This window comes from Loxodonta africana, chromosome 4 (genome assembly GCF_030014295.1).
Source record: "Loxodonta africana isolate mLoxAfr1 chromosome 4, mLoxAfr1.hap2, whole genome shotgun sequence".
In the NCBI taxonomy this organism is placed as follows: domain Eukaryota; kingdom Metazoa; phylum Chordata; class Mammalia; order Proboscidea; family Elephantidae; genus Loxodonta; species Loxodonta africana.
The window spans coordinates 137,337,858-137,350,471 of record NC_087345.1 but is presented as its reverse complement, the minus strand read 5'-3'; the positions used below and the strand labels follow the sequence as shown (position 1 = coordinate 137,350,471).

The 12,614-nt window shown below is 45.1% G+C and overlaps 1 protein-coding gene across 2 annotated transcripts in view; it reads right to left on the bottom strand.

Moving 5' to 3' along the window:
- Window positions 1–1,093: 1,093 nt before the first annotated feature.
- CRACR2A (calcium release activated channel regulator 2A) overlaps window positions 1,094–12,614 on the bottom strand; it is a 154,525-nt gene continuing 143,004 nt past the window's right edge. Inside the window, exons 15-17 of one of the 2 annotated variants that reach the window (XM_023549030.2) lie at window positions 9,440–9,541; window positions 6,780–6,856; window positions 1,094–5,032 (exon numbers count right to left, since the gene is read on the bottom strand). In XM_023549030.2, the coding sequence (XP_023404798.1) occupies window positions 4,948–5,032; window positions 6,780–6,856; window positions 9,440–9,541 (264 nt within the window). In that variant the 3' untranslated portion in view covers window positions 1,094–4,947. The remainder of the gene's footprint in view (window positions 5,033–6,779; window positions 6,857–9,439; window positions 9,542–12,614) is intronic. The other variant, XM_023549029.2, reaches the window with a different exon arrangement.

The following is a 12,614-nucleotide window of genomic DNA, read 5'->3' as shown; positions in this document are numbered from 1 at the left end:
TAATGAACTAAAGTGAAGTATGATAACAATGTGTCACTAAATAAAGTATAACAATAAAGACATAATAAAAAGGAACCAAATAGAAATTCTGGAGCTGAAAGTACAATATCAGAAATGAAAAATTCACTACAAGAGCTCAACAGCAGATTTTAACAAGCAAAAGAATCAGTGACCTTGAAGATGGGCCAATTGAGACTGTTGACTTATCTGAGAAATAGAAAGAAAAAAGAATGAAGAAAAATGAACACATTCTCAGGAAACTGTAGGACAACATCAAGCATACCAACATATGCATAACGGGAGTCCCAGAAGGAAAGGAGAAAGAAAAGAACAGAAATAATGTATGAAGAAATAATGACCAAAAACTTCCCCAAAATGATAAAAAAAAAAAATTAATCTACATATCCAAGAACTCAACAAACTCTAAGTTGGATAAACTCGAAGAAACCCATACCTAGGCTCATAAGCAAACTGTAGAAAGACAAAGGCAAATAGAGAATTTTTAAAGCAGAAAGAGAGAAGCAACTCATCACATACAAGGGACCCTCAATAAGATTAACAGCTTATTTCTTGTCAGAAACCTGTAGGCCAGAAGGCAGTGGGATACAATATTCAAAGTGGTGAAAGAAAGAAAAAATATTGTCAACCATGAATTCTATATCAGGCAAAACTATCTTTCAAAAAACAAAGAGAAATTAAGACAGCTAGAGATAAGCAAAAACTCATAGTTTGTTTCTGTCCTACAAGAAATATTAACAGCAGTTCATCAGGCTGAAATGAAAGGACGTTAGGTAGTAACTTGAATCAACATTAAGAAATAAAGAGCACTAGTAGAAGTAACTACCTGGTAAACAAAAACAACAGTATAAATGTATTTTTTTGTAACTCCTTTTTTTTTCCTATCTAACTTAAAAGATAACTACAGAAATATCAGACAAAATAGATGTTAAGACAAAAATTGTTACTAGAGACAAAAGACATTTTATAATGATAAAGAATCAATCAATTAAAAAATATAATGATTATAAACATATTTGCACCTAACAACAGAGCCCCAAAATACATGAAGAAAACTGAGGTCTTTGAGAGAGGTACAGAACACAGCTCTGTCCTGAAATATTTGACCCCCATGACCCATTATGGTGCTTAATACTCCATCACTAGAGTCTCATTCCTTTGGTTTAAAGTTTTTCCTGTCTTAGAAAAAAAAAAAAATTTTTTTTTTCTAAGTTCTATGTTAATGCTTAAGTGTAACCTTGGAGTCACCATTTACATTAACCCTTAGCTAAAATTGGTTTAAGATTTTTGCAGCAGTGACTTCTAGTGACAGCCCCAAAAGGGTGAGCCATTTTTGATACAGTAGACAGGTAAAGCCTGGAGTGGGCCCAGAGGGAGAATAGGGAGGAAGGGAGTTCAACACTGTGTGGGAGCATTGAGAACGAAGTACAGTGAGCATGGGAAGAAGTGGGAGGAAGTTAGAGTATCACAGGGGAACAGAGAATACCCCAAAAGAGACTGTAAAGGGGAAAGAATGCTAGACAAGAAGCAAGGTAACTGGGGCATTGGTTTGGAGATGGAGCTTCCGATTTCACAGCTCAGGGCTGAGGGCAGCAGCAGACTCCAGAAGAAGCACAGAGTCAGAATAGGGAGCAGGTGTGTGGTCAGGGATGGTGATGAGCATAGGTCAGGAGTCACCAGGAGCTGGCACCAGGTATGAGCTGCTGAGTCCCGGAGAATAAAAGGGAGAGGGAGAGAGTGGACTGTGGGCTGAAATCAGACAGCAGGCACTGGCAGGATAGGACACCGGTAGGAAAACCACGGCATTTGGGTAAAACCTGGGTGGAGAGGGAAACCAAGAAGCCCATAGCAACAAAAGACAGGGATGCTAAAGGGCGAAGCCAGGTAAGAGTTCAGGACTTAGGCAAATAGGCTGGGTAACCAGGTGCTGAAATGAGGTAGTGTTTGTGAACGTGGCCAGTTCTGGATAGATGCTTAGAAAATGTTAGTTGGTTCTAAATCTGAAATACAGGCAAGTGTTATGGGCAGCAACTAGATGTTGATAACAATAATAGCCCCTGCATATTAACATCTACTATGTGGTAGACACTGTGCTAAAGTACTTTATATACATTATCCTATTTAGTATTTAAAATGTTCCTGCAAAGTAGACATTGAAACTTCCACTCTATGGATGAGGAAAGGAAGCCTGATTAATCGACTTGCTCAAGCAACTTGGAGATGGAGCAATGTACATGAGCCAGAGCCAGAACATTTTACTGACAATCTTGTGCCCAGGGTCTGTCTGCTCTCGGAAAGGCTGACAGCTACTGGGATAGCTTTGATCTTTCAGCCATTTTGGTGGCTTAAAAGGAAGAAAGGGAGGGAAGAGGCTAAGATCTGGGGGCAAAGAACATCTCAAAGTCTTTCTCAAGTCCCTGTACTCCACAGTTTTTTCAGGTGGGGTTGGAGGAGGAAATAGCAGAGGCCTGAAGACCCTCCCTTGTACTTCTCTCTCTGCCTGGACCTTGAGGCATGGTACAGACTTACCCAGCCTGCTGGAAAACCAGGCACCAGTGTCGTCCTACCTTGCTCTAAACTTTAAATGCTCTTTTCATAAATGGCTGCAGTTCCCAATGAGGAGCTAGGTATCTAGGATAAAGGAATCTGTGAGTCCTGGGAACCCCAATTATAGTTCTGCTTGCCGCATAAATCCCAATTGCCACCTTGGTTTTTTGACTCAAACAGGGGAGCTGGTCTATTTTCTCCACCGCCATCCCTACTTTCTACTTTGCCCTCCACACAGATACAACAACACACAATCATACAACACACGCACACAGATGTTTGGAGGCCACCTCTGGGTGACTCACGCATCCCCATACATCCCACTAATGAGACCATCACCACTGCCCTCCCTTAGGTCAGTTTGTTGTGAGCCCGTCAGACTTGTACTGGGATTCAGGGCCACCCCTAGGATGAAAACTGAATATGTCATTATACGCACTCAGATCAAGAAGAGCCCAAAACATCAAATAGTTCACCCATTTTACTGAAAAGGAGATGGTGGCCCAGGGAGAGAGCTAGCTTGCCCAACATCATGGGCTGAGTCCTGGGTTTTATTCTGTATACTCCATGGGCTCTCTGGTCCCTACGAGCTCTGAATGAGAGAAAGAAGTCTGCAGAAAAGGGGTGAGCACTTGCCTGGTGACCAGCCTATGGGGCCTCTGACTCTTTTGGGAAGCCAGGAAGGAGGCTGCAGAGGTCTACACCCTTGGAACCTCTGCCCAGTGTGTCTCCCATCTGTTGGCTGTGTGGAATCATCTTGTACCACCTTCCTGGAGAACTGTGGACAATTTCTGCTCCTCTCTTTCCCTGATTGCCCTATTTGGGTGGTGTTGTTAGTTGCCTTCAAGTCAATTCTGACTCATGGCAACCCAGTGCGTGCAGAGTAGAACTTCTCCAAAGGGTTTTCAAGGCTGTGATCTTTTGGAAACATATCACCAGGCCTGTCTTCCAGGCACCTCTGGGTGGATTTGAACCACCAACATCTCGGCTAGTAGACAAGCACCTAATCGTGTTTGCACCACCCAGGAATACCACTTGGCTGTGGACCACCCATTTTTCCTATGGTGGCCTGGATCTGTAGCCCTAGAATTTTAATGGCCAGTGAGCTGTACATCTACTGTCCCACCCAGGCAGGGATGCCCTCCTTGCCAGCACCCCTGACAGCCAGACAGTGACACCAGGTCACTGCCAGGGACTGCGAGCTTACCCCACCCAGCTGAAGGAAACAGAATATGCCTCCAGGCCATTCCCTTTAATCAAAGTGCACTGGCTGTTGCAGTCACCAGGGTGCTGAAGCCAGCAGCTACATAGTCTGTTCACTTCTCAACACCAGCAAAATGTCAACGTCACAGCCACAGATATTTTTTTTTTTTAAATACCATCTTCTGGGATAAAGTAAAATAAAATAAAATGAGTTGGTAACTATGGACCTAGTGTTGGGTCTCAATGCTTGCATGTCAATCTAGCCCGTTAATCATCATGTAGGATTTTTCACAGAGCTATTTTGAGAAACATTTAGAAAATGGCTTTTATATAGCTATATATACCTTATTTATACTCTCCAGAAACGGTCTCTCTGTTTAGCAGCAGATGTTTTTTTTTTTTTCCCCTAGTTTTCTTTTCATCTCTTCATCAAAGCTAAGTGGGAAGTAAGCCTACTCCCTCAACCCTAGGCATAAATTGATCACCACAGTCCACCTTGGAGCCAGGTTTGTGGGTGGGTGGTGAGGAGGAAAGGCTGCGGGTTCCAGAGAACCCGAGGAGCAAATGCAGTGAGATGGTGGCTGCCAAGAGGCTGGCCCCCCGAAGGATGTGAATTTGGGAAGGAGAAGGACCCAGGGTGGTGGTGGTGGTGGTGGTGGAATAGAATGTGGGTGCCCTGGTTTGCTTCTCTCAACACCATGGGTATCCCAAGGTCCATGAAACATATACCAAGGATATTCCATTGGTCTCCAGAGAACAGGAGCCAAAGCAGGACAAACTACCCCAGCATCACCCAAGCAGTACATCCTCTGGCCTGCAAGAAGCAGCAAGTCGGTCCTGCATGGTTGCCTTGGCAACTGCAGTGCTGCAGCTCCTAAGGGCAAGTGGAGAAGGGAGATGGAGAAGGCACGTAGTGGCTGTTCTGGAAAAGCCCATCTGTTTCCTCTTCCCCAGGAAACGGATCTGAAAATGAAGGAATGGATACCTGGGGCCTAGAACGAGAAGGGAAAGACCCTAAGAGTAGCTCTCCTGACTCAATGTGCTTCCCTTCTTTTTTGGGGGAGGACAAAGTTCTGGTGGCCCTTGGTGGGTGGCATCCACACAGGAGCCCATGTGCAGGTTGTAGAGTGGGCCCTGGGACCTCGGGCTTTGACTACAGCAGTCCTGGGAGGCCTCCTATCAGCTGCAGCAGGATTTCTTCTTGGCAGGGCGGCCGACCTGAATGGTGTCCTCCCTCACTGTGTCTTCTTGCTCCTTGAGGATCCTGGAAGGGGGTAAGATATAGTGTCAGTACTAGACAAGCTCCTAGGCCTACAAGCTGGTAGCAGGGACCACTCACCCTCAGGCTACAGGCCATTTGGGTAATAAGGAGGGAACTCAGCTGCATCAGAGGGTCAGAGACAAGTATTCAAAGTCTACCCCTGGGGAGTCCAGGTTCCTAACTGTAATTATAAACCCAGAGAGTTTAGTCAACATGGATCCTTCAAGACACTTCCTCCAGGAAGCCTCTCTTGATCCTCTAGGTCAGCCTAAGAGCCCCTGATAGCACCATGACTCCTCCTGTGTTACAGTCCTTCACTCAGCATCATAATGACTGTTTCCCTGCTTCCTCCCTCACCAGAGAATGAGCTGCCTGAAGGTTAGGCTAGATCCTTTGTGTCTCTGCAGAGTTCAGCACAGTAATAGGCATATAGTAGAGGCTCCAAAGACATATTTGTTGATTGTTAACTCTACAGAAGTGTTGTCCCATATGGACACAGCTCCAGATTAAATGTAGGAGGTGGAGGATTAAAAATAATGATAAATATCTTATTCCTGCTTTACACTTTCAAAGCAGTTTCACCTTGGCACCTTTTTTGATGATCAGAACAACCTGTGAGTGGGAAGGGAAGATATGACTGATGTCCCTACATGACCAACCAAGCTCAGAGAGGCAGGGGGACTTGTCCAGGGACTCAGTGTAGGAGAAAAGCCTAGAACTTTTCCTCATGGTACTCCATAACCCCACAACCCCTCTAATGCATAGAAGGATTTACTCTGAGTTCTTAATTACTCAAATAAAAATGTTTTTTAAATGCCTTAAAATGAGTGCTGGGCACAAAATGGGCACTCTTAAGTATTAGTTAAGTGGATGGATGGATGGATGGATGGACGGACGGATGCGTGGATGGATGGATGGGCGGATGGATGGGTGGGTGGGTGCGTAGGTGGATGGATGGATGGATGGAGGAAATGAATGCCCAAATATTGAAAATGGGGCCCAGTATGGTTTTGTCATCTTAATTTTGGTATAGTCAGGGGCTTAAGGAATCAGTATTTCCATGGGACCTGTCCTTTTACCAACACGTGAAAACGGTCCCATTATTTTGGGCGCCTCTGATTTCCCACCACAGCCCCTCCTCTCCCTGGCTCCTTCACCTCCCCCTTTCCCAAAACAAACAAACAAACAAACACTAAACTCATTGACCTGGAGTCCATTCCAACTCCTAGCGACCCTATAGGACAGAGTAGAACTGCCCCATAGGGTTTCCAAGGAGCACCTGGTAGATTCTAACTGCGGACATTTTTGGTTAGCAGCTGTACTTAACCATTACACTGCCTTCCCCAAGAACCCATATTATAACCCATTCTTGCTCCCAGCTGGCAGCCAACTAATACCTGCTAAAGTATTTGCCAGTGATAAGGGTCCTATGCTATGACCTTTCCCAGGAGTATTTGCATTTAAAAAGAGGATCCCTGGGATAAAGGCAGCCTTTAAGATTTAGAAGAAGGACTTGGCAATGGGGGATGACAGGCAGGGAGGCTTTCTTTTTCAACGTTATTACATTTCAGAAGGCCACTCCTGGCCCCTGAAATCCCACACAAAGGCCTGGCCCACCATCTCCTCTACTCAGAAGGCTCAGGCGACAGGAAAGGAAGGCCCTGGGCAGAGGTGAAGGCAGTGCCTCCCACCAGACCTGGCACAGCTGGATTCAGCAGTTGCTTTACCTGTTGAGTTGTATGTCTTTTACCTGGCTAGATGGAGCAGGGACTCTTTGGCGTTGTGACCGGAATAGGCACTGCATTCATAGAAGATCAGGCTGTTCTCCTAGAATCATAAAACAGAAGAAATAAGAGTATTGGGGGAGGGTAGAGAGAGTTGTGAGGAGTAGGAGGCAACCTGTCTGCATCTACCCACAGACCCACTTCCTTTCACAAAACCAAAAACAACAAAAAACCCACTGCTGTTGAGTCAATTCTGACTCCTAGCGACCCTATAGGGCAGGGTAGAACTGCCCCATAGGGTTTCCAAGGAGTGATTGGTGGATTTGAACTGCAGACTTTTTGCTTAGCAGCTGTAGCTCTTAACCACTGTACCACCAGGGCTTCACTTCCAGTCTCCCCTAATTCCTCCACCCTCCCCCAATTCAGTACTTGGTTAATTTCTGTCTCCTTAGGTTCCCTGATTAATGCAAGCTCTGTAACCATCTCTCAGGTGAGCTGTAACAGTTGTAAAACAACAAAGCCTTATGCTGTCTTACTGATTTACATTCTCAAATTGCTCTCAGGTATGAATATCCTAGCTTCATTTTCACACCAGCCCTCAGATGCAGGCAAAGACATGCAGGCTAGGGCAGGCAAAATTCTTTCCATTTCACAGGCAGGAAACTGAGGCTAGGGAGGGCACATGGCTGCCCTGTGCAGGTCACACATTTCCTTAATGGCAGGGCTCCCAGCAGCATGTTTTTCCCAGGATGCCAGTGTTCCATAGACCTTGGGGTAGAAGTCACTGAGGCCCTCCCACAGGAATTCTCTCACCAGTTCATTCACACTCCGCTACCCTGGCGTCCCAGGAAAAATGTCCATCACTTCATTAGACCGGGGCTGTGCATAGGGAAGCCCTTGGCCAAGGCTCATCAAGTTCCATTTATCACCCCCATCAACAGACATCCGCTTCATTATGACAATACTAATGGTGTAGAGCCCTTGTTTTTAGGACAGTTTTTTCTTGGAGGCTGATGCTGTGTGGTGATGTGGACTAGTTGAATGAAGACACTTCCTCTGTGGCTGCAGATCAGGGGGCCTCTGCAAAAACTGGCTCTGAGTTCCACTTTCCTGGTCCACACCCAGCGGGCCCAGCTCCAGCCTCTGCCCTCTTCACACAGCCCCACTCCTTGTCCACTTCTTTCAGAATCTGGTTATGGGTCAGTCTGTCAAAGAGTGGAAGTGGTTGGGTGGGAAGTGCAGAGGACCTAAAGTAGGAAGACAATATTTGTCTTCTAGCCTCCAGTTCTGACCATGCCACTGATGAGCTCTGCAATAATTTGAATAAATCGCTAACTTCTCTGAACTTCAGTTCGTTTTTTTCACTGCCCGAAGAAAAGAAAATGGACTAATAGTGACACAGGTCTACAGCTCCTTACCCAAAATTGTTGGAGACAGATGTGTTTTGCCACCCAGGATGTTCTGGATTTTAGAAAAGTAATACATGCATATACTGTACATTGGAGTGACCAGGTGATGCAAATGGCTAATGTACTTGGCTACTACCCGGAAGGCTGGAGGTTAGAGTCCACCTACAGGCACCTCAGAAAAAAGGCCTGGCGATCTACTTCCGAAAGATCGGCCATTGAAACCCCTACGGAGCACAGTTCTACTCTGACACACATGGGTTTGCCACGAGTCGGAGTAGATTCGATAGCGACTGGTTTTATACTATATTTTACACAATACCCTCAGTGGGTCTGGGGTAGCACCCTGTAATCCAACATATGAGTATTTGCACAACGTGAGATAAATAAAGGACATAAATTGTCTCATATCAGTTCTAGTCTGATTTATTTTGCCAGATGAAATGCAAAAAAATCTTTCAGTTTTCAGAGCTTTTTGGATTTAGAAATCATGGGTGAGGGATTGTGGACATGTAATTGCCTAGTGACTTTCCACATGAACACCTACCAAGCCTTTGTTCCTCCTTTCTCCTCGACTCTTACCATCTGTGCTCATTTTCCCAGGTTCTGAGGTCATGAGTCCCCGATTAGAAAAAGCAAACTAGGAATTACAGAATCATAGGGCTAGAATGCGTCCCAATCCTCCTTGGCTCCATGGAAACCAAACTCCAAAGCACTAGAAGAAGCCAAGGAATGAGCACTTCCTATTTGTTTTAGAGCCTGATTTCTATTAAGCCCCATTGGTTCCATTCTAGGGCAAGAGGACTGATGCTTATTTTATCCCCTCAGTTTACCTTGAATTCATAGTTTTGAGGCTTAATCTGGATAGAAAGGATGAATTCTCTAATAGAGTTGTCCAGAGAAGAACCAGCTGCCTTACAGATAGTGAGTTTTTCTCTCTGAAGGTGATCAAGTAGAAACACAGATGATGTGATTCAAGAATCATATGGGGGACTGGATTAAGTAATCTCTTATATTTCATAATTTATAATTCTATGTTACAAGTAAGGGAGTTTGAGATAATTCCCCAAGCTCTAGTTGGCCCTAACCAGCTCCATCTTACAATGTATAGCTTTCTATGGAAAGTTCTAAAAGTGCAGCAGCTGGGTGTCCCATAATGCCAAGACACCCTTCTTACCCAATTGCTTCCTTTCAGAGAGAGTTTCCACAAAGGCTCCCAGGCCCAATTGCCCTGGGGGATTCCCATCCTACCCAGAGAGACAGAAATGCTTGCTTTTTACCTTGGCAAGCTGTTCTCCAAGGCCCCGGGGAACTTCTCGCTCCTTTTCGTTGTCAATTTTATTGCCCAGCAGAAGAACAGGGATGTGGTCTCCCACAGATTCCTGCAGAAGAGATAATCCTCCAACTGAGAGAAGCTCCATAAGGAGAACTCATGAAGGCAGGCTTAAAATGCTGGCTGGGAAGATACAATCTGGCTTGAGAATCCCTGCTGGCGTGACAGGACAGGCAATGATAAAGTCATCCAGAAAGCAGAGAGGAAGACAGTCGTCATCTCTGAGAGCTCCAGTCTACAAAGCTTTTGCAAAGTGCCTGAGGCCTGCCTTCTGGGTGCCTCCCAGTCCCTACCTGTGCAACAACCTCTTCCTCCTTCACCACTCTCCTTGGATGTTGGGTGGAGCACCCAGGCTCCTCAGGTGTGCTGGGGAGTGGGTAGTAGCATAAGGGAACCATTGACACTGTTGAACTATGCGTCTTCAGGGACCTTGAGGGAATTCCTGTGTGACCAGACTCAGTCTAAGTGGACCAGACTGAACTGAGGGAATTCATGCAACATGGTTTGGAGCTGTCTGGAGGCTGCTTTGATTAGAAGTGGCATCTGTGGGGGCCTCGCATTGGGCAAAGAAGCTCCCCAAGGGTTGAATTCTTAGTACTGGGCCTCAGTGGGTGCTCACAGATGACTGCTGTGAGCCTAATTGGAAGTCACGACATGGGGTCCAATAGCTCCCTGTTTTCGGGTGCTCTGGCTCTGAAGAAAGGCCCTCATGAGCAGCTGCACTTCTTGGCCAGAAATAACAGGTTAATTCAATGGATCAACCCTATTTAGTCCTCCAATGGCTGTGGCAGGTCAGCCAGGAGCCCGTACCCTAGGGTCTCTGCCTCCTCCCTTGTAAACTGGGTGTACATGTCCCTCTTCTGAGGGCAAATAAAGGGCGCGGGACGCACAGCTATTAAGGGAGTAAACATGGTAATGTTCACATTTAAGCAGGTTGTTATTTTTACTTTGTGAGATATTTAATTAAGCCTTTTAATCATAATTTGGTAACAAAGAGTTATTCACTGTAGCTAAGTGTTTTACTAAATGAAAGGGCTGTGGAATAACAGAAGCTTTAACAAGCAGTTATAGTTTTGCCAATTCTTCAGCTTCTTTACCACCCCACCCAACCCAGTGCCGTCGAGTCGATTCTGACTCATGGCGACCCTATAAGACTGAGTAGAACTGCCCCATAGTTACCATACCATGTCAAATAAATGTCCAAAGTCCATCTGATAGTTACACCTATTTTAAGTTTAAATGCAATTACACTTGAAACTAAGCCTCAGTGGTTCCTTAATCTGCACATTCAACAACAACGTCACTGAATTATGACGACCCTTTAGTATAAGAGTCCATAACTCTCTTTTTTTCTCTAGATTCTCATTTCTAATAAACTCTCTGCTATCTAGGTCAGATTAACTAGAACTCTCTAAAAATGGTATTTCCACATATCCACAGTAAGATGGTAATTAACCTGTCATGATGAGGAGCCCTGGTTGCACAGTGGTTAAGTATTCGGCTGCCAACCAACTGGTTCAAACCTACCAGCCTCTCCATGGGCGAAAGATGTGGTGGTCTGCTTCTGTAAAGATTACAACGTTGTAAACTCTATGGGGGCAGTTCTACTCTGTCCTATAGGGTCGCCATGAGTCGAAATCAACTTAACGGCAATGGGTTTTAATGATGACTTAAAGGCACTACAGATCTTACAGTGTCTTCTGACTCATCAAACATAGATTAGATCATTTGCACTATTAAGTGGGTTGCACTATATTCCAATTATTTGAAATTGTGAAACCTACTTATGGCATATGTAAAATGCTGCAGCTCCCTATTAACCAGAGGGTTAGTTTCTGGGAATACCCCCATCCTCTAACTGTGCCATGCAACAGAAAAAGAAGAGGGGGAAGCAGGGAAGTGGGCCAAAAGACTTGCTGGTTGCAGCACATGACAGAGAGATATTTGTAGATTTATGTGTGAAGAGTGACTAAGGCTTGTGGGATTTCTTGACATGGAAATGCTCTGAAAATATGAGCATCAGAATTGAAATCCCAGGGCAGAATTCTAACCTGGATTTTGTTATTACTTGAACTGGGAGATGGACTTGTTTCCTCACTTGCAAAGGGGATGATAGATCCTGAATGGCTGAATACGATAAGATAGGTAAAGATTCATAAGCCTAACATTGGAGCCCTCTGCACCATAAACATCAGTGCTGCCTCATGGGAAAAGAAGGGACAGTCTTCCTTCTTTTTAAAGGCAATTCCTGGATACAAAAATGAAAGAGCTTAGAAGGAACAGGGAGAAAGCAAAGCAAACACTTGGAGCCATGGTTTTTATTCTTTGCATTGTCTCCCTTCACAACCACTCTGGACAACTCGCTTCCCTTCTCTGGGGCTGGCCTACCACTGATAAAGGAAAATTAAGTCTTTCTCGAAATATATGATAAAAATAAGTAAACACACACAGGGCTAGACAGAGTGTGTTGAATATCATGAGTGGGTGGTCATCATCACCCGGGCTCAAGACCAATCTCTGACACAGGGGCATGGGGGCTGAGGATGGGCTGGGTGTCTCATGGTCCTCTCTGACCTCAAAAGTCTTGAGTTATCTGCCTAAACTTTATACTTGCTCATACCTAATGAGGTTTTCAACCTGCCTTGCCTCTTGGCACAAACCATACTAGTTACCGTCAAGTCGATTCTGACTCATGGAGACCCGATGTGTTTCAGAGTAGAGCTGTGCTCCACAGGGTTTTCAAGGGCTGTCATCTTTTGGAAGTAGACTGTCAAGACTTTCTTCTGAGAAGATTCTGGGTGGATTTGAATTGCCGAGGACTTAACCATTTGCCCCACCCAGGACTCCTTCTTGGCACAAAGACGTTCAATTTTCCACTAGACAAGAAGCAACACTTCTTTTTAAGAGGCCAAAGCATACCTCCTTTGAGCCTTCGGGGCTTTGGTGAACAAGTCTAAGGCTCACCCAACCTCTGCTGTTGATATTTTATAGATGTTGGTAAAATCCGTTAGGCACAGCAGGTCAGAGTGAAGAAATCTTAATGCCTTAGCCAGACACCTGATCTCTCTTTAGAGAACTCAGGCTCTGCCACCATCTCATCATCTGACTCGCCTGAGTCACTC